The sequence below is a fragment of the Helianthus annuus genome, chromosome 8, assembly GCF_002127325.2.
Source record: "Helianthus annuus cultivar XRQ/B chromosome 8, HanXRQr2.0-SUNRISE, whole genome shotgun sequence".
NCBI lineage: Eukaryota > Viridiplantae > Streptophyta > Magnoliopsida > Asterales > Asteraceae > Helianthus > Helianthus annuus.
The window spans coordinates 126,071,233-126,098,611 of record NC_035440.2 but is presented as its reverse complement, the minus strand read 5'-3'; the positions used below and the strand labels follow the sequence as shown (position 1 = coordinate 126,098,611).

Genomic DNA, 27,379 nt, shown 5'->3' with positions numbered 1-27,379 from the left:
AGAAGGGGAAAACCCTAGAACTCAAGAAATCAAGCAATTGAAGCCTAAATCACAAGCTAATTCAGTGTATGAGCCCTCTTTTTCGAAAATCTAACCCTAGTTAATGAAGAGGTGAGTTTAATTTCTGAGATTATGATTTGTAGAAAGAGGGGTTCAACCCAATCTTGATTTCTTGTATCAAGTATGGGAAATCTGAGTTAGAATTGCTTTCTAGAACAAGAATCATGTTGATTTTAGGTTGTATGAAAGGTTGTAGTAAAAACCCACTTGGTGAAATTGTGTTATGATTAGGAAGATTATAGTGTTTATGATTTGCATGTTATCTTGATATATGATCTTGTTTGTAGTACTTGAATGCTAGCTAAATTGATGTAGAATAAAGATTGTGCAAGAACTAGGTTGATTGTTAATGACATACAAGATGAACTAGTAAAGTATGCCTTGAATGTTTGTACATTATACTTTATTAATGTAACGCACACTAAGTGTTTGACGAAATGCTTGAAAGAACAATTATGTGTAATTTGGAAAATAATGGAATGAAGTTGGGATACTAAACGAATGAATGGATGTGTTGGTATAGGCGTGAAGGAAGAAGGTTCGGGTACTAAGAAACCGGAAGGCTCACAAGATCGAGGTATGTTCCTTGGCATACAAACTTTACTTGTATTTTATCAATAATCACGAAACATAACCCTTGAATTTAAAGATTACGTTGGATGATAAGTAGATAGTAAATCCCTTGCGGATTAGTTAAGATAACAAAGATTATGGCAAGCTATGCAAATCGACCGGTTCAAGTTGAATAAGTCGAGTAAGAATGAGGGGCCATCCATTTAAAATGGGTGGTCGTGAATGCGATTTATGAATGGATGAAATTCAACCCGTTGTACGGGTAGAACGAAAGGTTTATGTGGAAAGCAATTAACCCTATGTTACCGGGTCGAAAGTAGTATGCTTAACTCTCATTATGAGAGCGTATGCCATACCCATTTAATTGGGTAAACGAATGCATATGAAAACGGAAATGTGTAATGAATGGAATTAGAATGTTTGATATTATATGCGGGATAAGTATCATGACTAACCTTTTTAGTTTTGTTGATTAATGTAGGTAAATCCTCATCTTAGGCTATTTGGTGAAATGGAGCGAGCACATGAACACCACTTAACATACCAAGCGCTTCCGCTAGTTTGCTTTAATGTTTTGGGGTCAAATATTTGTAAAAATTTTGTCTAAACTTGTTAGTAGACATACTTGTCAAACTTGATGTTTTTTTTTTTAATTTTGCGTCTAGTCGTAAGGGTCATGAAATATTCTTGTATGGAAGTTGTATGAAACAGGGATATGCTCATTTTACGGATGGGTCATGACGAAATTTTGTCAAAAATATGTATTAATGTTGTTATTTGAAGTCTTTAAATCACCCTCGTAAGTTCTTTTATAAAGACGAAAAAGCGGGTGTTACATCGGGTTTAAACGAGCTCGAACCTAAACAAGCTCGTTTAGTAAACGTGTCTCAGGCCGAGCTTTGCTTATCGTTCTCGAGACGACTCGCAAGCCTAAACGAGCCCACTGTGTTTATATTTTATAATTAATATATTAACTATATATATATTTAAATAATAATAATAATTACTATTTTCAAAATTATGAAAAATAAGTAACTAATATAAAATAATAATTATAATAATATAAGTTAACTAATAAATAATTAACGAGCCGAGTTCGTGCTCGAAAACTACATATTAGTCGGGCTCGAGCTTTAGAAACAAAGCTCGAAACCAAGTCAAGCTCGAGCTCGGGCTCGTCTCGACTCGTTTGCGCCCTACACTACCCCACGTGCTACCAATAATTAATCACATAACTGGATACCGTCTATCATCACAAATTATTTAAAGCTCCATTGTTATTATACTATAATCTGTTTACCTATCGTCTATAAGATTATGCGTAGTGGATATGTGGTTGGCCAAACTATATGCAAACACATGCTCAACACCACACTTTTCTCATGTGTTTGGTGTTTTGAGAGGTATCATGTGGTTTGAATAGGGGTGAGCAAGTTTAGGTCCAGACCGAAAATAACCGAGAACCGAACCGAAAATATACCCAACCCGACCCGAACCCAAGTACCTAGGTATTTAGATCGGTTCCAATTTTTCATATAAAATAGGGCCGGGTCGGGTCGGTTCTCGGTTCTTTTAATGGCGAAACCCGACTTGGACCTATGGACCGGAACCGACCCTATATTTAGGGTAGTGAATCGGTTCTGTATTTTATGTTTGATCGGTTCTCGGGTCGGGTCGGGTAATGGTCGGGGCGGGTCGGGTTTTTCCTTTTGCTCACCCCTAGGTTTGAACCATAAGATACAAGAGAGAAAACGAGATATTTTGATTGACATTGTCTTGACTAATCAATTTTTTATATAAATTTTAAACTCACTAATTTTACATGTCTTTCCACTATTTTATTTTACCCAATTTTTAAGCCTTGATGACCTTGACATTTGTGTTAAAAAAGATTAAACCACATACCTCACTGCTACCAGGGCCGGCCCAATGGTCATTATACTCAAGCCACGGCTTTGGGCCTCCACTTGAATAGGGCCTCCAGTACAAGGTAGGAATATTTTCTATATATATATATAAATAAATGCCTTGATAACAAAATTGCCTATTGGTCTAGCGGTAAACTAACATGTGAGCTAAGGGGATGGTTGAGAGTTCAAGACTTGGTGATGAAGGGCTTTCTCATTTTTACCCTTTTACTACTCCCAGTTTATTTAGGTACTTACTGTTTGTTTTCTTATTTTTTTTCATGGTCAAAATCAAACACACTCCATCTTTGATTTCATCAAACAAGAATCTTAATATTTTTTGTTTATCAAATGTTTTGTTAAATGCGAATGTTTTATATCTAAATGGGTTACAAAATTTTGAAATTATTAATTTATAGTATGATCTTTAAAGAGCTTATAGGGTCTTAAATTTTTATTTCGCTTTGGACCTCCTAAACGATTGAGCCGGCCCTGACTGCTACTATGGTCTAATAACAAGGTCATTGGAAACTTTAATGATCATACATGAAGAAAAAGTGAGGTCTTTTTTAATATGCATAATGAATCGTCATTCTAGTTATGAATGAAAGATAGCCTCCAAAAATTCTTGATTATTTTTGAGTTGTTTTCCAATGATGAAAAAACCAACAAAGTGTCAATTTTAGACTTTAGAATATAATCATTACCAAAAATCATAGATAGCGTTCATTCTTTCACGAGTAACTTTATATAAAAATAGCTATAAAAATCTAATCACTTAATGTAACTTTATATAAAAATAGCTATAAAAATCTAATCACTTAGTCAGGGCTGGCCTAAAGGGTGTGCGGGAATGGCGACGGCCCAGGGCTCAAATCCATCAAGGGCCCAACTTTTTTTTTTATTAGTTTTACACTGTAAAGTTAGAATATATATGTAATGAATCGGAAAAAAATGTCATTGTCAATCACTTGGTTTGGTGGTTTGAAAGTCACTTTAATAATAAGAAGACACGGGTTCCAATCCCGGCGTCCTCAGTTTTATTTTTCTTTTTGTATCTTATCTATTTATTAAATGCAAATGACATTACTTGACTAATTTTGTCAAGTTACATTAAATGATTTGTGTTAATTCAAATGACATTAAATCATTTTCATTTATTTAATTTTTTTAAATATATTCTTTTAAAAATTTATATTTAAGGGCCTGTATTCGTTCGTACAGGACCTAAAGATTTTCGAACATTTTCAAAAACAAGCCTTCAGTTAGTTAGTTATGATTTTTTCTTTCCAATTTGAAACTTTTATGCGCATTGTAATAGTTTCCTTAAAAAGGGAAATCAAATAAGATAATCCCATCTAGCTATAACAATAAATCTATTTTAAGGGCAAATGCTACTTCTGTTTTACTTTACACCAATAATAATTAAATATCTTGTTGTCCGATTTGAAACCTAAGATTTTTCTTTTAAGAGACAAGTGTCTCAACTAAGTGAGTTATCTCACATTGGCATATGACAATAAACCCTAACTATTCCAAGGCCATGTGGTGTGGTGATGTTCCTAATCACCACCACCCTCTACATAGGCGACACATCACTCTAATCTTCATTCACCATCCTATGTGGACTATGGTATGGTCCATGACCCCCCACCATCATCCACCATCCTCCACCACCAATCCAATTCCCCAATTAATTCAAGGAGGCGATTAGCATGGAAATATCCATGCCCACCATGCATGGATTGAGATGGAGGTGGTGTACCACACAAATCATATCTCATATAGCAATCCATGACCCAAACCACCAACCTCACACCCGAAAGCATAATATTTCTATGTAGTTATAATGGAAAGAAATTAAACTTTCGAACTAGGGTGAAAAATCATGGATTTATAGATATAATAAAAATAAACATCCTTGAAAAAACCCATAAGTGAAAAATGTTATATTCTAGGCGGTAGACGGTGGCGACACATCTAAGGTCATAGTCATGGTGGGGAAACGTATAACATTGGAGCGATGACGGAATTAGTTACAACTATGATGGTAGGTGTTAACAAGACCCATATCGTATAGAAAACATCTAACCTAAATCATACAAAATTAAAATCCTGTAACTCGAGGATGCTTCATTTAACTCATTTATCTAGTGTGTCAAACAGGTTAACAGGTAGTAATTGTTGGAATTGATCTTGTCAATACTCAAAAGTTGAAAATTTAAATGCTTTATTTTGATTTGTATTTTCTTTTAGTAGGAAGATTTAGGATTTATACTAGTTATTTTATTTGGTTTCCCTATAGGAGTAGGTTAATTGTTCTCCAAGGGGTTGTTCAGTATAAATAGGGATTATATGTTTAGGGTTTATGTACCTTCAATTTTAATCAAATACTTTTTTTTCTTGTTAAATCTATAGTTTGATTAAGTTGAAGAAGACCTGATTTCCAACAACTGGTATTAAAGCGGTTCATCAATTTAGGAGGTTTGTCATTATCGTCATATTATCAAGTGTTAGACGACATCGGTGATTGATTCCGAAACAGTGGCGGCAAATTGGCAACAAGAAGGGGTTCGACGTAAATAGGGGAATTATATGGAAGGAAAAATTGTTGCGATCAAGAAGGTATAGGTGCAAGAGGCTTTCTTGATCAAATGGTAACAACAAGTTCTAGTGATCGAGGCTTAATTAAAGCAGAAAACCCAGGTGTAGTGTAGTGCTAGATCGGATCAACAAAAGACTTCAAAGGTGGTGAAGTAGCGGGTTTGATCAAGGTAGAAGAAAAAGGATGTTGTCCAGTTTGTGGTTGATGGTTCAAGTGTTTGGAGAAGTTTTGCGTGAGATCCCAATAGACTCAGAAAACAAGGTTGTTCAGTTGAAGATTTAAATACACAAAAGGGGGTGATTGTTGGAACTAGTCTTGCCAATACTCAAAAGTTGAAAATTTAAATAGTTTATTTTTATTTGTATTTTTATTTAGTAGGAAGATTTAGGATTTGTACTAGTTTTATTTTATCTAGTTTTTTTTTATAAGAGTAGGTTACTTGTTCTCCAAAAGGTTGTTCAGTATAAATAGGGATTCTATATTTACGATGTATGTACCTTCAATTTTTATCAAATAGTTTTTTCATATTATTTTTTTTTTCCTTTTATTCTGAAACCGCCCCTAATCATATTATTCTTGTACAATTTATCATTACAAATTAATTATGCTTAAAACTTAAAAGTTAAAAGTAAATATTTGCAACTTCGAGGTTACCATATGACCAAAACTTCACAAACACAGTTTCCACGTGGACACCATACATCACGACACGTCACCAAATATCCCTTGCTTGTACCACGCAACTTAGTGGGCCCCCCACACAGACAATCTAAGACCCTACAAAGCACACTGATCCTCCATGTTCTTTCCAAAAACAACATACTGTCAAATGTCAATTTTGCATTAGTCAGATTTCTCATGCATCCAACGGCCTCGATCACACACCATAAAAAGCATCCATATGATCACACCCGTCCTTCATGTGGGTCCCTGAAGGAAGATGCGGGTCCCACCACAATTGCTTTTTCTTCCTTCTTATTTACATCCATCCCCTCGACCCTCCCACCACAATAAACCACCCCCTAAAACACACACACTTACTGTGTGTGAACTTTGTGTTTGAAAATATATCAGATGGGTTTAACGTCTCTTCAAGTTTGCATGGACTCTCCAGACTGGTTTCAGGTACTAACCTCTTCTTAACATCCATAAGTCTACATTCTACCTCTACGATAAATGAGTCAAGCTCGAGCCAAGATTACTTTGCTTGAAATAATGCAACATTTAACATATTATACTCCAAATAAAAGCACCATTCTATCTTTTAACCCTGACTTTTTATCATTTTTTTTTCAATATATTCGAATCAAAACATTTTCTTTCTTATAAGTTCTAATAATCTAACTTATCTAGAAATGACTGAACCAAAATTATTTTAAAAGCTAGTCGAATGTGGTTCGAGGTTCAAGTTTTCAGTTCGGTTTAAATTTCGAAGCAAGCTCCGACTTAGCTTGTAACTAAGAAAAAAATGTATACAAGTGTAGCTCTTCTGGTAATTCTAAACTTAAAATTGTTTTAAGACGAGCTCTATTTTCTAAAATAGCAATAAATACGTAAAATTTTACAATGTAATTTTTCTTTTACAATAAAGATGATCTCTGTTGCAAAGAAAAAAAAACATAAATAAGTAAAGATGATCAAGTTGTGAAGAAAAGAGTAAATTGCCAAAATCGTCTCTGAGGTTTGGGCGTGTTTGCAAGTTTCATCTAAAACAACTTTTTGTACCATATTGACCTACATTTTTAGGATTTTTTTGTCATTTTCATCTTAAAATTCTAACTTTTTTTTTTTATCAAAATCGTCTCTAAGATTTGACATTTTTTTCATTTTCATCAAAATGTTTGATAAAAAATAAAGCAAATTAAAGATTTAGATGAAAATGACAAAAAAATTCTAAAAGGGAAGGGTCAATATAATACAAAAAAAAATTATTTTGGATAAAACAGTAAATATGCTCAAATCTCACGCACGATTTTAGCAATTTACTCTAAATAAAAAACAAGAGTGTCTTTGTTTCTGTACCTATGGAATGAATGTCCTGAAAGTACAATTCCTGACACAAGTACTCATGATTAATTATATTGTAGGGCACAAATCCAGAGGAACTAGCAATAGACACATCCTCGCCATCAGGACTTACTGACTCCATGCTCTCATGTTCCCGGCCGTTAATGGACCGGCGGCTCCGGCCACCGCAAGACCACCCTCTCAAATGTCCACGTTGTGACTCCACACACACCAAATTCTGCTACTACAACAACTACTCACTCACTCAGCCTCGTTACTTCTGCAAGACCTGCCGCCGGTACTGGACCAAAGGCGGAACCCTTCGTAACATCCCCGTAGGTGGCGGTTGCCGGAAGAACAAGAAAGTGGTGTCCAGTTCTAAAAAACCCATCATCCAACACCACCAGAAAAACTCACATTTGGTTGATATTTACCAAAACCCTAACCCTAACCCTAATCATAATCATAATCATCAGTTGGTTATGAATTGTGTGGATCTTCAACTGTCTTATCCGGAATCAACGATGCAGTATTCGGGGTCGAATTTATTGGGGATTGGGAATTCAAGTAATGCTACGAGTTTTATGTTTGAGAATATGAATAGTAGTTATGGTGGTGTGAATGTAATGGGACAAAGTTATCAAGGAGGAAGTCTTTGTTCGCCGTTTGGAGGGATGACACTCGATTCGATTAATTCTTTTGGAGAGAGAGGGTTAATTGCGTATAATCGCGAAGGAAATGGTGTAAATGATGATAACATTGGTGGTTTTGTTGATGTAAAGCCAAACGTGTTGGCTTTAGAATGGCAAGATGATGGTCATGCTAGTGCGACTTCAGGCGGTGGTGATGGTGGGTACTTGACGGGTCTTGGGTCATCATGGGGTGGGTTGGTTCATGGGTATGGACCATCGACGACGAACCCATTGGTGTAGTTTGATTTCTAGGTGTTTTTAGGAAAATTATAAGTGTTTCTTGGAGATTTTTGAAAGTTTTTTGGTTTATTAGAAGTTTGCTATTCGAGGGTAGTGGACTCTAAAAAAATCTAACACCAATTATTCACGTGACAACCAAATATTTCGAATCCATTGATATGACAAAATACAAGAAAATGAGTCTACTTCTTTAATTAGCAAACTTCCTATAAACCAAAACAAGTTCAAAACTTCTTCTAAAAACGCTTAAGATTTTTCTATAGGAATCAAATTGCATGGGTTGGGTGTATAGTGTTCAAACTTTTGAGTGTGAACGGGGGTTCAAAAACTACTGCTTTGGATGTTGGTTTTTTTTATATTATATTTAGTGGTGGTGTTTGTTGAATGTTATTTTAGTTGGCATTCAGGATCGTAGGATTTTGTGACATCTCGAGAAAGATAATTAGTGTGTTTTTTAATGTTTTTTTGGAACTAATATCCAAGTAGTATATGATCTTCTAAGATTCTGTCAACAGAATGTCTTTTTCATAGTGTCTTTCTACAAGACGATTTGTCTCTGACTGTGTTTTGTCGGCTTCATTAGTTTATAATTAACATTAACAATGGAACTAATCACATTTTATATGTTATATATAAACAAGTTGATTGAATAAAAATATGTTTATTTTTTTATAAAGTGCTAAAAGAATTATCTAGCCAACAAGGGTCGCTTTACAATTTTATATTTGAAGAAGAATTTTAGATAAGACGCATTGTTATTTACATTTGCGCCAAACTAACTACGTCATTGAATAAAACATAAGAAATAGATGAATCGTTGTATAAATGTATCAAAACTTTTTACAACAATAAATCATACCTAAGAAGTTAGACATTCCATTTATAATGAGTTAGATGCACAAGATATACATGTGCGTCAAAACTTATTACAACAGTGAATCAAACATAAGAAGTTAGACACATAGCTATGTACATATATATGTGTGAAAACATATTACATCGGTTTTTCAAACCTAAAAAATTGAATGTGTGTTTGTAATTAGTTTATGCACAATTACACAAGTGTGCATCAAAACCCATAATAGATACATGTTGAACAAAGCCTCCACCCACCTCGCAAAATTAAACGCCTCTCGTGTTATTTTTATATGCGAAAAATCTTACATCCCATGTTTCTTTATGCCTTTGGATAACTATCTACTGCCATCACACAACGAGGTTATTGCACATCGGCCTCCACTATCATGACTATTACTACAATGCCCATGATCTATTTATAGCCATTTATCGATGAATTTTTGATACAATATTATCCCGCACCATAGAGCCACCATCAATGTTCTCATAACACCGTCATGGCAAATGAGCCAAAATGCCAGCCACCACTAGACATCGTCATACTTCACATATATTTTTTTTTCGAGTAGACTACCATTGTAACTTCATGATAGCCTAAACCACGGGTGTTGCCCTTGCTTAACCCTATCATCAAACCTAACCACAGGCTACATCATCCTAAATTGGAAATTGATTGCTAGAGTTGAAGATGTTGAGAGATATGCGAGTAATGCACGCATGCATACTTCAAGGATGCTCATGTGCTATATTTTTCTATTCTCTCCTTGTAACACCTTTCTACTTTTTTTCTTTAGAAGAATATTTATTTTGGTCATTTTGTTGCTAGTTTTTTTTTTTAATAATTGATATTAGTCCAACACTCAAAATGTGCTTACTAAAACCTATACAATAAAGGGGTAAGTTAAGGTACAAACTACAAAGTATGCTTAACTTACAAAGTGAAAAAAAATAATCACGCAACAAAGTGTAAAAAAATAATCAAGTATGAAGGGACTCAAAATTATGCATGAAGGAAGTACCAAGTGAAAATTACACATAAAGAAACTCAAAATTATGCATAACAATTGAAAATTACACATTTGAAAATCAAAATTATGCACCCTATAACACTCTTTTTCATGCTTTGTACGTTAAGACTATCACTTTGTATATAAAAAGAAAGGATTCAATACAAGACAGTTTTTTCATATGAAGCCTATGAGATAAGGATTTGAAGACAAGTGGCATTGACTTAAAGGATAATTTAGTCATTTCTCACTTGAAACAACTTCCCCCATTGATTTTCAAACGGCTATAACTGTTTCATACGTTATTTTTTTTAAATACATCGTATTAACGAGCATTTTATTCTCTTTAATTCGAGCAGCTTATTGCTATAATTTTCCTAAAAAAATTACAGGATTTTAAATACACATTAGTCCATTACGTGATTACGTGATTTTAAATACCCAGCACATGACTACGTGATTTTAAATACCCATTACACGACTACTGTCACACCCCAACCGATGGCGGAAACATCGGGGTGCGAGCACTAAGCGTTCAGATTGCTCATAAGATTCCATAACACTAAATAGTTTCAATATAAATTAGACTGATTCAAAACATTGTCTAAGATTAACAACCATCACAAAGTATCGAAGTACATCAAGTCTCAAATATTGTTCATAACTTAAATTATCTAGATGAGTTTCTAAGCATCATCCTAGCTTGATTTCAGTATCCAGCATTCTATCAGCCTGCAACATGTATTAAAATACAATCAGTACAAAACGTACTAGCGAGTATACAAGTTTGAGTATATAGAATAATAGATTAAAACAACTCATATCCATATGTAAATGTAATCAAAATAGTTTCAGCCATGCTAGTGTTCGCAGTTCAACAAGTGATAGCCCAAGTATCCCGATGCTTTGTTGTTTTCCCAAGTCTCAAGGAAAACTAGAATCCTCCTAACAATACCCCCAAGAATAACGGGGAGGTGCATCTCCTACAACGCTACTATTGTTAAGGCGGAACTACACATCCTGGATTAAACGTCCACATAGCACAAATAGAATACAAGTATCACAAGTTTCACATAGACATTAGTATAGAGTTTAGATTTCCAAAAGTCTCAAGTATCGTAGTTTAATAGAATACATGTTACATCCCAAAGTTTAAATTAAAAAGGGATCTGGTATACTCACAGTGATTGCTTAACAGGTTAACTGTTATTGGATCAAAGGGAGATCTTTGGATTTAGCCTGATTAGATTACAACAGATAAAAGTCGGGCAGAATAACGAGATTCAAACCAAGTGTCGGATCAGTCATCTTGATCGGATGGCTGTCCGATCGGATGGCCATCCAATCGGATTGCCATTCGATTGAGATGGCATGGGTGGAAGTGGGACATATGGTCATTCGATCAAACGTGTCAAAATCCAATTGTCAGGTGAAGTGTCAACTCAGGTTACCTTGATCGGATGGCTGTTCGATCGGATGGCTATTATAACAACCCTCAAAATATTTTTGACACCCTAAAAATATTTAAATTATCCCAATATGTCCTAAAACATACCCCGTATGCGAAAACCGAGCCCAATATACGATATAACATTAAAATAAAAAAACAAAGTTTTTGTGTCGCTCGCGGGCCGCGTAAGACCACACCTGGGTCTAGGCGGGGCGCGACAGCCCTACAACGAGGCGCAGCCCTGAGCCGATACGTGTCATGATCGTATCGACTCTAGTGGAGATGACCAATCAGGGCTAAGGTCTACACCCCTACTATGCGGGCCGCGTAAGCCTTAACCTAAGCTTACGCGGGGCGCGAGGAACTCGAAATGTGGCCCTATATAAAGGAGGCATCGGCTGAACATTCGAACTTGCTCAATTCTCACTTTCTCTCTCGAATTACTAAATAGTAGGCACTATGCTCGGGTATAATATCCCCCCAAATAACAAAGTTCTGCTCCGTTGTAAGTATCATAACCCCTGGATACGTATTAGATACGCTGCCCGATTGATCTAGGGTTCCGTAACGGCTGTCGTGGTTCTGCCCGACGTAGTCGTTGGAATGTCGTCTCGGGGAGGGTATTACTAATGTTAAAATGGGTTATTATACTAACGCGTGTGCATTTGTGTAATTTATAGATTTTCACCAGGAAACCCTTACAGAAAACCTAAGACAGTAATGTGAGTAATCTCCTTTTTGTAAACTGTTTTTACAAAACCTCACTTAATTAATTATATATTAAACAGTTATTGAGTATTTGTAAGGATACAATTATCGTCGGTATGTTGGGGTTTTGAACACAAAATTTGTTACTGCCTTGCGAGGGGTAACATTTCCACAAGTCGGGTTGATAGTACCGTGGGTGGTAATTAGTATGACTTGGAAACAAATGTAATTGCGTGAACCTCCTCAATACTGTACAATGGTCTTTACTTAAACTTGATTAAACTGGGATTCACTCACCAGTATTTCCCACTGACAAAATGTTTTTAAACGCGTTTCAGGCATGGTTGTAAAACAAGGTCTCCAAGGCCGAGTACTTCCCGAGTAGTCCCTACAAGGTAGGCTGGCGAGGCGACTTTCTTCAACTCCGACTAATTACTAGGAATCGATCAAATGTGGTCAACATTGGCCAAAATCGGATCTAGTAGGTCAATTCGGGCCGAGTTTGACTTAAAATAAAATAAAACGTAATTTCTATGCCTATCATATTTGAGAATAAATATCAATTTCACGTATTTTGATATAAATATTACTAAATTTATGTTATTTGACATATATTTCATTTCCGAAAACTAATTTCTTTATAATTTTGCATCTCCGAGTACTCACCGTGTACTCTCCGCCTAGGCCGAGTACTCTCAACTCCCCGGTCGACCGACTAGGGAGCGCCTAGCGACTTTTACAACCATGGTTTCAGGTAACAAAATGTGAAAGCCAAATAGAAGATAGCTGGACAGCACTGAAGGCTTGGAAAAGTGGTAATAAAGTTACCTAAAATAAATAGATGTTTTTATTAAATAAAATAGGGTTTATCCCTATAAAAATGTGTGTACCTGAAACTTGGGATTTTCCCACGTATTTAATATATTAAAGGTGTGGTATTTTACTCTGATAAAATATCTCATAACTACGGTCCTGATGAAATTTCCGCTGCCAAAATGGATAAACACAAGATACCACCAAAACTGGCCGCGGCCGCCCGTTCCCGGATTGTTAGGGGACGAGGGTTGCGACAAAAGGTGGTATCAGAGCGAAGCCACTGATTCAGTCACAGAAGTGTTCAGCTAACACCAAAATATTATTCAATACGTTAGGAAATAAATTACAGAACTACGTGCATAATTGTATTTTATTGTTATGTGTTATTTGACTATTTGTTAGTTTACAGTATGAGCGATCAAGGGCCATCTGACGCGTATCGTCAGTTGTCTGGTTCGCCTAGAAGCGAAGGCGCCTCTTCACAGCCTGCCCTCTTAGGGTATTCTGCTGATAATGAAGAAGGAATATTCGTGTTTAAGGCTCAGTCTGAAGAGCCATTCCCTCCTAAAAAGAGAGGATGGTTCAGTAGGGGAGCACATGAGCATAGGAAACGCATGAAAAAGTTACAAGAGCAGCGAGTCCTAGCAGCCGCTAAAAGAGAAACCGATGCCCATGCCCAGGACATGATTAATAGGGGTTTAGCCAACTTTCATATCTTAGCAACCACTGCAGCCGACCCTAACCTGGAGCAACTGATAGCACCCCAACCACAACCACTATTTCCCGCTCAGTCAATGGAAATAGAAAACCCAGAAAATCAAGTTGAAATGCATGATTTTAACCCGGAGGAGATACCTAGGGTACCAGCACCTAATCCCTTAGACCCAAACTACGACCCATGGTGGGACGACAATAGGGACTATGTGCAACGTTACCTGATACCAGAAGAGATGCCTATGCCGAATCTAGGAGCATACCCAGGTTTGGACCCTCTAGATCCCTACTATGATAGTGATCAATACATTAGGGAGATCTTAGAGAATCCTTACCCGTATCAGGAGCCCATGCCCCAGATTCTAAACCCAGTCCCAGAACCTGCACCCCCAGTGAGTGCAGAAAATGTGCAAGAACTCAGGACATTCGGTGAGGAAATTTTAGAAAGTAGCGAGAGGATGAGACAGGTGGGAGAGCAACTCGTCTGGAAGTACGACGAGCGCAATATGGATTTCTGGATGAATCCATATCCGTGAAGGTGATGGTAGAGATGGTAATAATAATAATAATAATAATAATAATAATAATAATAATAATAATAATAATAATAATAATAATAATAATAATAATAATAATAATAATATAATATATAATATGTGTGTATGAAAAAAACAAAAAATTTATAGCTATGGATGTCTACTAGTAGTGTAATTTTAAGTTTCAGTTGTATTGTAACTTTAATTTCCAGTGTTGGTTTGTTGTAGATGCATATTATATATAAGAAAAGAGTAAGTCGCAATGCTCGACGTTTTTTATCAACATGCGTGTTGTGTGATTGGTTGTATTAAATATTTTTTGTGATATTAATATGTGGTAAATGTTTAAAATTCAAATGGACAACGAAGTGAACCAGGAAAACCAGAATGATAATAACCAGAATGACAATAACCCGAATAATGAGAATCCGAACAACAATAACAACGGAAACCAAGTGGATAATAGTGCCATTCAACACATAGTGGCACAAGGAATTATAGATGCAATGCCATTTATTATCCAAACAGTTAAGGAAGCGGATAATAAAATTAAGCAGAGTATTAAGCGACCAACTGAACCGGAACACAGCGTAAACAATGGACCCATACTTCAAGCGCCCATTCCCAAAAGAAGAAGAACCATGCCTTATGGTTGTTCTTATAAAGAATTCTGGTCCTGCAAACCAATAGAATTCTCGGGCAATGAAGGACCCATTGTAACTTTACGATGGATAGAAAAGACTGAGGCTGTTTTAAAAATAAGCAAATGTGCGAAGAGGATAAGATAATGTTTGCTTCCAATCTGTTTAAAAATTCAGCCTTAGAAGGGTGGAACACTATCCTCCAGTCTAGAGGAAGTAATATGGTTTACAATATGGAATGGGAAGAATTTAAGAACATGGTAGAAAGGAAATTCCGCCCTCCCAATGAAAAGGAACAGATAGAAAATAAGTTCCTAAACCTTAGGATGACTGGAGTAGATAGTAAGGGTTATACTACTACATTCTTTGAATATGCTAGAATAGTACCAACCCTTGCATCACCAGAACCAGTGTTAATCTCCCGTTACATCTGGGAATTAATCAGGGAGATTAGGCATGTAGTCAAGGCAGCTAGACCCCAAACCATAGAAGAAGCTGTAGAACTAGCAAACACCTTGACAGATGAATTAGTGCGTACACGAGAAGAAGGCCAGAGGAAAAACCTAGCTCAAAGGCTTACTCAGGAATTTCGTTATGGAAATTCCAACCGTAGGAACGTAGGTTCTACCTCTGCACACTACTGCAAGGCTTGCAAGAAGAAGCAATCAGGAAAATGCTCCACTCACTGCAATTTCTGTAAGACTCCAGGACACAAGGAGGAAGATTGCAGGAGGAAGCCTAATAATGGATTGTGCTTTAACTGTGGAGAAAAAGGTCACATGAAGCCTAACTGTCCAAAACTAGCTCTAGCTACGAACAACAAGAACACTAAAAATGCTAGAGCATTTATTTTGACGGCAGATGAAGCCAAGATGATTCCGGATGTGATAGCCGGTACGTTTTTAGTTAATAATGTTTTTGCTAAAGTATTATTTGACTCTGGTGCAAACCAAAGTTTTATTAATACTTCATTTTGCAAACTTCTCAACCAACCATTAACTAAACTCTCACAAGAATGCCTAGTAGAAACAGCAAATGGGGAAACCATTAGAATTTCTAAAATCTAGCAAGGAGCAAGAATAGAAATTTTGAATCAAAAGTTTATTGCAAACCTTTACCCAATGAATCTGGCAGGATTTGATATTGTATTAGGAATGGATTGGTTAATAGCCAATAAAGCCAGTATTTTATGTGATCAAAAGTCAATCCAAGTAAACTCACCAAAAAGGTGAAAAGATCACAATTAAAGGAGATAAGCCATCTAGATCTACAAAATTCATCTCTGTGATGAAAACAGCAAGTTGTATAAGAAAAGGATCTATAGTGTATTTGATTTCCATAATCACTAACACTAAAGGAAAAGAACTAAAAGATATTCCGATAGTATCTCAGTTTCCAGATGTGTTTCCAGAAGAATTACCAGGACTACCGCCAGACAGAGAAGTTGAATTCAGAATCCATCTGCTACCAGGGACAACACCAATTGCCAAAGCACCTTACCGTTTGGCACCCGCCGAAATGCAGGACCTGAAGAAACAATTGGACGAATTGTTGGAGAAAGGATTCATACAGCCAAGTTTATCGCCATGGGGAGCACCGATTTTATTCTTGTCACACCCCGATTTCCACGTGTCTCACCGGTGGGCCCGGTGGGGGATTACCGTGACGACGTTGGCAACATTATAGTCAAACCACACAATATATATGAATGCACAGCGGAAGCATAAAGATAAATATATTTCGACATTAAGTGTAATATCAATGTATCACCATTGTTGAAATAATAATCTACAGGGGATCAAATAATAATATCAAAAGTATTGTTCAACAGACTTCAGGCATCTTAAGCTTGCGAGACTTCTAATGATGCTAAGGAGAAATCCCAGCCAATTACGCATAGTACCTGCATTTAGTCTTTTTGGGGAAAATACGTCAGTTTACACTGGTAAATACATTCAACCGACACTTCTGTAAAATGTTTAATAAAATTGGTTTAAATGCTCAAGGCACAAACTCTTTATAACTTGGGATAATTTATAATCAAATCTTGTAAAGAATTACATGTTACTATGCGTTCGGTCGCCCGAGTCGTGTCGGGTTAAAGTTTAATAGACACACCACATAGTATAGAACCATGGCGGGTAACCAACGGCTACACTTTTATAGTCATAGACATAATGCCGGGTGTACGCCTACACCGGGATGTCAAGGTCGTGGCCATTCATAAATGCTGTCAAGGATATCCGGGACATGGTCATTAAGCCCCCAAAGGTGTTAAGCCAACAAAACAAATTTTTAAACTGGTCACATTGATAATACCCAACTACTAATGAGTTGGGGTCAATCGCCCGACCAAGCGGTATTTTAAATACCGTAACCCAAGCCCGTATAACGGAAAATAAGTTAAAAGTATTTACCTTTGCAAGTATAATCCTTAATTGAATAAATCATAGATAGCTTTTACTGTCTCCTATTCTGGAACGAAGGTTTAAAATAACCTATTAGTTTCCTAACGGGTCTTTATATTTGCCGTAGCTTAGACCGGTCGGTTTCAAAGGATAGTTACGGTTTAATCGCGTTAAAGGCGAAAACCGTGAATGGAGTGTGATTTTGACCCAACAAGTTTGAAGACTTGTTTTACATGGGTATAATAATCAGACTCTGGATTTTGGGGTCCAAACAATATGGTTTGACCCGTTTCGGCTAACTTATGTAAACTAGTTACATAAGCCGAACCGTGCGTGCTAAGGGCGCAACGGGTATCCGTAGGAGTCCTACACTGTTTTCCTAAGTCAATATGCTTTAAAGAGGTTGCGGTATCAGTAGGATACCTTCCATAATGCCCGTAACGAGTTTAAGTTCATAATATGCCCCGTAGGGGTATTTCGGTCTTTTTAAAGATTATAAAAGAGGTTTCTGAGTTCCATAGGAAATCTGAGTTTCCCGAACAGTTTATAAAGTCTAAAATACTTTATTTATTATTTAAAATCAGTGGCAACTGGAATCGGGTCAAAAGACCTTGTAGAACTCAAGTTATGGCCGAAAAGAGTATATTCGGTATTTACCGAACCGTTGCCATAACCGCAGGTTATGAGCAGGTTAAAAATAATTAAAAATCTTTAAAAATCCCAAAATATTATTTTACATCAGTGAGTAAAAGGTTTGGTGTCGAAATCCGGGTTTAGATAGGCGTTATGCTAATTGCGCCATTTAATTACTATAGTTTCGTAATTTGCGCTATTTAGAATAACTCCTATTGTCACACCCTGGCTTTGCAGAAGCGTGGTTAATTTGGTGTGACTTCTTAATACCATAGCTTAACCATAACAAAGCTATATGAATAAAATCATGCACGATCATCCATTAAGTTTTAAAAACCAAATACAATAACATTGTTTTAACGGGAAAACACCCTAACAACCTTAACATTGTTCAACAAACATAAACATCAACATAACACAAACACAGTTTAAGGACTGTGACTTGTCCAGGAAAGAGTCACATTCCCTAAACCTCGGATGACCTCATACTAGTGCAGCGGGAAATCGTGCCATACCGTGCAAGATCCTTTAATTCCCTGAAATACATGTAAGCTGAAAAATCAACAATAATGTTGAGCGAGTTCCTGTGTAAGTGAGTAAATAAACCTTTGTTCATATAAAAAATCCTGGTATGTAGCAAATAAGGAAAAAGAGATCACCAATGGTTTGCAAGGCCATTGATATGTGTGAAATGCAAGTAGGAAGGCTCAAACCTAGCAAATTTATGCGTCGGGTACAAAGTCATCCCGAGGTCCGTTATGCTGGGCCTGGGACTGGGCTCGCTACACCCAAATAGATCTATCGCTCCTGCCCCTCGGTCCTACCCTGAGGATTAATGACCTCAAGTTTCCGCCTACCCATTCACATGATCTAAATAGTAACCCTCCTTACGCTAACCATACCATGTATAAAGTATTCATAAACATTGTAACATGTATTTCACCCCCGCAGTTTAGAAAACTGAAAACAGTTAAGAGAAAAGGGGGACATGAACTCACAGTCGGTGCGTCTCTACCAAGTATACTCCAAGTCAAGCAGCTGTGCAACGACCTACATGTACTAACTCTATTAGACGGATGGCCGTGCCTTAGCTTTATGGGTTAAGTTTTTGGGAAATAGTTAGACAACTATTTCATGTTTACTTTTCGTATATACTTGGTAGTTAATCTCCTTCCCAAGGATGGGGGATTTAATACATGTGTGCTCGAAATATATTATTATGTCTTACTTAATATATATTTATTTCCAATTTCAAAATATAAATATTTTTCTCAAAATATTATATTTTCATTTCACATAATTTCCCCAAAAATAATACGTCGACAAAATTACGCGTTCATAAATATTTCCGTATAATGCGTAAGTTACGTTTTAACGATCGAGTGGTAATAGTAATTACCGGTGTAACTTATATATTTATTGTGAAAGCGTTCGTATTATTTTGGATCCGTTAACGTTTGAAAATATTATTTTTACTCTAAAAATAATATTTGTGTATTTTTCACAAAATAATCATAAACAATGTTGTGAAAATATATTTACTAAATATATATCTATCACGTTTAATTTTGTGAAAATCACACCTCCGATATTTTGTAAATAAATTCGTGGCGAAACTTATATTTTGAAAATATGTCGAAAGGTATTTCTAACACTTATAGTGAAAATATTTCTAAGTGTTAGGTTTTTAGAAAAATTTCGCCAGAGTTTCCTCTGTAACTGGAGGTGGCCACGCTTTCAAGCGTATCATTTTCTTTTACAAATCAATTCAACAACTTCTTTATTCGATCAAAACAATTTTCAACACAACAAACTAGTTAACAAAAATGTAATTCGCATAAATTTCATGAACTTGTAGTTTTCTAAAATTATAGTGTAAATCTCATCATTTTTAGCGGATCTTTATATAAAGCAATCCGATCCCGTAAAAACCTCGTTTTTAGTGAAAATCCGTCTTTACAACTTCTCATCATTTTTACAAAAATTGTTATTTTGTCGAAACTTTTGTGTTACACAAGTGCTTACACACTTGTGTGTTCTAAAAATCGTATTTGTAAGTGTAAGATTCGTTTTTAGAAAACATGATTTCTTTGATACGTGGTTCTTTGAAAATACCGCTTGCAGATACGTAGATCTGCTAGTTTTAAATACTATTTCACAAGTAAAACACTTTTACACAAGTTCATGATTCGCGTGTGTGGTAGAGTTTCACCTTTTAACCCTTGTTCCATTCAACACATCCTTATGTCATGATCCATGATCATGACCAAACCGGGTTAAACGATGATCCGAGCTACCACAACATAGATCGGGTCCAAATAACTACACAAAATAAATACTACAACATTTACACAACTTGTAAGCTTTTAACCATCATTATTCATGTTTTTAGTAAACTTTAAAGCTTCAGCTTGCAAGATTTCGAGTTTTAACCGTTACACATTATATTAACCACTTCAAATTAGTTCGAGTAAGGGATTTAAGCATCATACCACTAGCTCGAGGCTAGGGAAGAATCTAAGCGCAAAATGAGAGGATAAAAGCTAGAGAAAGAGGTCCTTCAAGCTCCGAGTGCACCAAGCCTCCTAATACGTGATCCTTGATGCTTGAACGATCTTGGAATGTGGTGATCAAACTCGAAAAATGGTGGATGTATATGGGGGGTGTTCGGCCGAAGCCTATAGAGCAAGAGAGAGAGAGTTTTGTGTGGAGTTGTGAAGTGAAAGTAATCTTGTGTAAAGCTTGGTTCTTATAGGCAAAAACTTGATAATGGTCCAAGGGTTCTAGTGTCCACTTGATATGGGACACACAAGAATTTAAAATTCAAAAAATGGTACAAGCCATGGTCACAAGGTGACCGAATCGGCCCAAGGGGGGGGGGGGGTTTCCTAGTCCATATCCAAGTATTAGTTAGGTTATAGTTAAGTTAAGTAGTTAACTAGGTTAGTTGTGTGTTGTGTTTTAAAGCGGGTGTTAGGGTATTCAGGGACCCTAACTGGCTCAGAAAAAGACCAATAATGTTAACGGCAATATTTTCATGTCCCGGGTAAAGTCCGGTTGTTTGGTTGGATAGTAATCCGTTAAAGCGCTTAACAAAGCTTTTAAGTGTCGTTAATACCATTTTTAGTGACACAACTTATTCCCGACACTTTGGAAAGTGTCTAGTAATATTTTTCTCATGTTTTGGCACTTTATTAGTTAGCTAAAAGCTGAATTGTTCATTAAAGTGCTGTGTTTTGTGCTCAGGGTACGTTTGAGGCACATCCAGTCATTGTGACTTACTCCTAGAGACGCAGTTCTACAACCCTTGTATCCCTACACTCACTATGGGTGTAGTAAAATCTTTCTGGCTCATACAGGCCTTAGAGGCAATATTTGCCTGATGCTGGCTTTACCAGCATGTTCAATAGGTTATCCGTTCATAGTGCTACTGTGCTTTTGTGCATCATGTTTGTTACTAGGGTTCAGCATGTAAATAATGTAGTGACGGTAATTAAAGTATGATGCAGATATGTACAAGTATCAGAATTCAAGTAGCAGTTCATCAGTAATTTCAGTTAAGCACAGTAATTAAGCAGCAATTTATTATTAATTGAGTCGTACGGATACCTGGTTTAGTGAGGGTTGTCACATTCTCCCCCCGTTAGAAAAATTTCGTCCCGAAATTTTAAGTTATGCTTGTAGAAGCAGGGTTCTTGGGAAATAAGTGGGGGTATTTCTCTTTCATCCGGTCCTCACGTTCCTAGGTGTATTCAGGACCATGCCTGGCATTCCAACGAACCTTGACGAGCTTGACACTGCTCCGGCAGGTCTTGTTCACTTTCCAATCCGTAACCTCAACGGGTTCTTCAACGAAGTGGAGCGTGTCGTCAACATGAATCTCGTCGGTAGGAATGACAACGGTATCTTGCGTTGGACTCTTTCTCAAATTTGATACGTGGAACGTATCGTGAACTCCATTAAGTTCGGCAGGTAGATCCAACTTGTATGCTACGGACCCAATTCTTTCCAGAATTCTGAACGGGCCAATATATCGCGGCTTCAACTTCCCACGCTTCCCGAAGCGTGCCACACCCTTCCAGGGTGATACCTTCAATAAAACCATATCTACAACCTCAAATTCCAGAGGCTTCCTTTTTCGATCCGCGTAGGCTTTCTGACGGTCACGAGCCGCACTGATGCGATCTTGGATCTGTGCAATCTTATCTGTGGTTTCCTGGACCACATCAGGACCACCAAATTGCCTGTCACCTGCGTCAGACCAACAGAGCGGTGATATGCACTTGCGGCCATAAAGAGCTTCGAATGGTGCAGCCCCAATACTGGCGTGATAGCTGTTGTTGTATGAAAATTCAACCAAAGGCAAATGCTTATCCCAGCTACCGCCCAAATCCATAACACACGCTCTCAGCATGTCTTCCAAAGTCTGTATCGTCCGTTCGCTTTGCCCGTCGGTCTGCGGGTGAAACGCGGTGCTCATATTTAATTGCGAGCCAAAAGCTTCTTGGAAGGATTGCCAAATCCTTGAGACGAACCTTCCGTCTCTATCAGAGATGATTGAGAGAGGTACTCCATGGCGTGTAACAATTTCTCTCATGTAGATTTCGGCCAACTTGCTCGTATTATCCTTCTCTATGATAGGTAAGAAGTGTGCTGACTTCGTTAATCGATCCACTATTACCCAAATAGTGTCATGGCCTTTTGGCGTTCTTGGCAACTTCGTAACAAAATCCATGGAGATTTGTTCCCACTTCCACTTGGGAATTTCCGGTTGTTGCAGAAGTCCTGAAGGCTTCTGGTATTTCGCTTTAACCTTAGCGCAAGTTAAACATTTGCTCACATAAACAGCCACATCGCCTTTCATCCTAGGCCACCAATAATAATCCTTAAGATCTTGGTACATCTTATCCGCTCCAGGGTGGATAGAGTACCGCGACGTGTGAGCTTCATCGAAAATAACCTTTCTTAAACCTCCAAACAAAGGAACCCAAATCCTTTTCTCAAAACATAACGTTCCTTCCCTGTTTGGTACCAATATCTTCTCCATCCCACGGAGATATTCCTCTTCAAGGTTTCCTTCCTTGAGAGCTTCTTTTTGCGCGGCACGAATGCGGAAGGAGAGATCGGTCTGAATAATCTTCTCTAAAGCCCTAACCCTTATGGGCTTGATCCTTTCTTTTCGACTTAGGGCATCGGCGACCACATTCGCCTTCCCTGGGTGATACTTTATCTCACAGTCGTAGTCATTCAACAGTTCAACCCATCGTCTTTGTCTCATATTCAACTCCTTCTGGTTGAATATGTGCTGGAGGCTCTTGTGATCTGTAAATATTGTACACTTCGTACCATAAAGGTAGTGTCTCCAGATCTTTAAAGCAAAAATCACTGCGCCAAGTTCCAAATCATGTGTGGTATAATTCTTTTCATGCACTTTCAACTGGCGTGACGCGTAAGCAATAACCTTTTGGCGTTGCATCAACACACAACCCAATCCTTGACGTGAGGCGTCACAGTATACCACGAAATCATCAGTACCTTCTGGTAATGCTAATATTGGCGCGTTGCAGAGCTTATCCTTCAATATCTGGAATGCTTCTTCCTGTTTGATTCCCCAATCAAACTTCTTATCCTTCTGGGTGAGGAGCGTCAATGGTTGAGCGATCTTTGAAAAATTCTCAATGAACTTTGATAATAACCAGCCAAACCCAAGAATTGCCGAATCTCGGTTGGCGTCTTTGGCGTTTCCCAATTCTTGATCGCTTCAATCTTTGTGGGATCAACATGAATTCCATCTCCATTTACCACGTGCCCAAGGAATTGCACTTCTCGTAGCCAAAACTCGCACTTAGAGAACTTGGCATACAGCTGTTCTTTCTTCAGCAGCTCTAAAATGGTTCTTAAATGTTGTTCGTGCTCGGCCTTCGTCTTTGAGTAAATCAAGATATCATCGATGAACACTATCACGAACTTATCCAAATACGGCTTGCACACTCTATTCATCAAATCCATGAACACTGCAGGTGCGTTTGTCAACCCAAACGGCATAACTAGAAATTCGTAGTGTCCATATCGAGTTCTGAAGGCTGTCTTCGGGATACTCTCCTCTTTTATCCTTAACTGATGGTAACCAGATCGCAAATCGATCTTCGAGTAAAAGCTTGAACCTTGAAGTTGGTCGAACAGATCATCAATTCTTGGCAGAGGATATCTATTCTTGATCGTCAGCTTATTCAACTCTCGGTAGTCAATACACATACGAAAACTACCGTCCTTCTTCTTGACAAACAAAACTGGAGCTCCCCAAGGCGAGAAGCTTGGTCGGATAAATCCCTTGTCTAACAACTCTTGAAGTTCTGTCGACAGTTCTTGCATCTCAGACGGAGCAAGTCTATAAGGTGCCTTAGCCACAGGCGCGACGCCTGGAACTAAGTCAATGCGGAACTCCACTTGCCTCTGAGGCGGCAATCCAGGAAAGTCTTCTGGGCAGACTTCTGGGTATTCCCTCACGATAGGGATGTCTTCGATCTTTGGTTCTTCAGCTTTCTTATCTACAATGTGTGCCAGGAAAGCAACACATCCTTTCTGCAAACACTTTCGCGCTTTGAGGCAGCTGATAATCCTTAACGGCGTATCACGCTTCTCTCCATGAACCACAATGGTCTCACCATCTTCGGTTGGGATACGAACGACCTTTTCATGAAAAACTATTTCTGCCTTGTTGCCTGATAACCAATCCATTCCTACTACCACGTCGAAACTTCCCAACTGGACTGGTAGTAGATCCAGAGCAAACTCACGCTCTCCCAATTCGATCACACATCCTCTGATAACTTCATTGGCTTCTACCAACTTTCCATTAGCCAATTCGATCGAGTACGGAATATCTAATTTACTAGCGGCTAAACCAAGCATATTCTTAAACTCTAACGACACGAAGCTATAATCGGCGCCAGTATCAAATAAAACGGATGCATAGCGTTGGTTTACAGGGAACGTACCAGTGACAACATTGGGATCCTGGCGCGCTTCCCTTGCTTCAAGGTTGAAAACCCTTCCGCGGGCTTGGTTCAACTCTGGGCAATTCCTCTTGTAATGCCCAAGATCACCACAGTTGAAGCATCCAGATCTTTGCCCATTTCCACCAGCATTTCCCGCCTGATTGTTCCTCTGGTTATGATTCACAGCGCCCGCTTGATTAGCATGATTGACTCGATTTCCATCGCCTCCCGTGTTTCCTTGTGGGCGATTTCCATTCCCGCCCCGGTTGTTTCTGTTTCCGAATCCTCCCTGGCCTCTCTGGCCAGCTGTGGCCCAACAAGAATCCTTCAAGTGGCCAGTCTTTCCACAAGCTTCACAAACTTTTAATCCACATCGGCCAAAATGGTGGCGCTGGCATGTATTACACTTGGGCTGAGTGCCCATGTACCCCTTTCCTTTCTTCCCACTACCAGCTGTAACCGGAGCTGGCGTGCTTGACTCCCCTTTCTTAACCATACTGCTAGTGCCTTGCTTGAAGTTTGAAAACTTTCGTTTGTTACCTCCCGATGACTCCACATGAGTCTCCTTCTTCTTTGGCTCAGCTTCATCAAACTTGTTCAGGCGAATAGCCTCCTCTGTGAGAGCCACGCTCAAATCAATCGCCTCAGTAATAGTCGCAGGCTTGGAGGAGGTCACCATGCTTATGATTTGAGGAGCTAATCCCCAAATAAAACGTTCAATCCTTTTGAACTCCGGAGTGACCATGTAGGGTACCACATGCGATAAGTCGTGGAACCTCTGAACGTATTCTGCAATCTTTGGACCTTCCATCTTTAAATGCCAGAATTCAGTTTCCAATCTCTGGATTTCAGCGCGGGAACAGTACTTTTTGCGCATAAGTTCCTTCAGTTCGGTCCAGGTCAGCGCGTAGGCAGCAGCTTCACCAAGCGTCTGTACTTGCAAATTCCACCAAGATAGGGCTCCATCCAAGAATAGCCCAGAGATATAGGTGACTTGCTGATCCAGTGCGCATTTGCTCATGCGAAGAACAGATTCAGTTTTCTCAGCCCAACGAACAAAGGCGACAGCACCTCCTGTGCCATCAAAGTTGACGGGCTTGCAGTCTAAAAACTGTTTGTAGGTGCACCCTGCACATACATTATAACATATGATTGGCATTAGCATCTTGCTAAGGAAATCCATTTAGGTCATGGTATGTCTTAATGACTTAGGGTTACCATGAGGTGGATTGTTGTTGTTGCCAGTGTTGCCAGAGTTGCTTCCACTAGTCCCTCCTTGAGAGGCGGCGTATTGTGCGATGGCAGCAACAACGATCTGCTGGAGTTCTGCATGAGTGGTAGGCATCTGTGGTTGTTGACGTCTCGGCGGCATCTTCTAAAGATGTGTTACGTCGGTCAGGCCATAGTAAAGTGCACGTATATAATAATAGTAATAATACATAACATCTCTTGTCACAAATATCATTCACACAACATCCCATGTCATCAAAACATAAATAATCAATCAAGCATCAAATATGATGAGAATATTGCGATTGCCATATATCGAGACCACATAGTAAGTGTATCAGTACATCACAGTGTCATACAATCATCAATCAACTAGGGGCTACATCACCCCTGTCCAAAAACTATATCAAATCAGTGTCACTACATCCCATGTACATAATCAACAAAAGTCATAATCAGAAAGTAGTCTCCAAAAATGTTGTGCAGTCAAAAGCAATCGCGGTCCTCTCACCAACGTCTACCCAAACGGTACTGATGAGCTCTATACAGATGGCGGTGGAGGAGGGGGAAAGTGAGTGTAAAACAAATGACGTAACTGGAGCCAGTCCTCCTCCATGGCTCTCTGAGTACGAATGAAAGAAGCAACCTGCTGCTCTAGGGCAAAGAGGCGTGCAGCATAATCCGGAGGTACAGGTCGAGAAGGCTGCAAAGGAGAGTGTGTCTGACCGTGACACGGACATGTGGCAGCTGAGCTCTCTCAAGCTCCTGAATGCGCTGCGTGTGTGACTCATGCTGAAAAACGAAAGACATCAACACGTCCTCAATAGTGTGTCCCACATGGAAGGGATGATAGGGGTCAGTCGGTGGCATGGCAGGCGGTGATGACCAAAGGAATGGCTCCCTGGTGGGATCAAAAGGTGCCACACGAAAAGGAGAAATAGGGGGTATAACAGGTGGAAACTGTGGCATGACGGGAGCAGACATCGGCACATGTCCAAAAGGATGGGCCGAAGAACCCTCTCAAGGTCGCGCTGGAGGTATAAACTGAGGAACTGGAAAGGTGAAATCAACATGTCGTGCATCAGTGATGTGAGGGGGAATAGGTGGAACATCATCATCAGCAGGAATCCACCCGTGCTGTGCGTGCTCATCTGGTGGATCCATGTGTGCCGCGAATAGTGCATGCTCGGGCTCTAGTGGAACGGGATCAGGTGGGGGAGCAACAAAAGGGTGAACGGGTGTAATGTGATCAACAGGATGGTCAACAGGTATATCAACAACAGGTGGGGGATCAAA

The 27,379-nt window shown here is 38.5% G+C and overlaps 1 protein-coding gene across 1 annotated transcript; it reads left to right on the top strand.

The window, feature by feature from the left end:
- Window positions 1–6,132: 6,132 nt before the first annotated feature.
- On the top strand, window positions 6,133–8,546 carry LOC110917162 (dof zinc finger protein DOF5.6). The gene is made up of 2 exons (XM_022161761.2): window positions 6,133–6,270; window positions 7,233–8,546. The coding sequence occupies exons 1-2, from the start codon at window positions 6,220–6,222 to the stop codon at window positions 8,082–8,084; spliced, it is 903 nt and encodes a 300-aa protein (XP_022017453.1). The 5' UTR covers window positions 6,133–6,219; the 3' UTR covers window positions 8,085–8,546.
- The last annotated feature ends 18,833 nt before the right edge of the window (window positions 8,547–27,379 follow it).

Excerpts from the sequence above, each read along its gene's own strand:
- LOC110917162 (XM_022161761.2), top strand. The coding sequence starts at position 6,220 with ATGGGTTTAACGTCTCTTCAAGTTTGCATGGACTCTCCAGACTGGTTT. Across the intron at positions 6,271-7,232 it reads ACTCTCCAGACTGGTTTCAG|GGCACAAATCCAGAGGAACT; the intron begins GTACTAACCTCT and ends ATTATATTGTAG.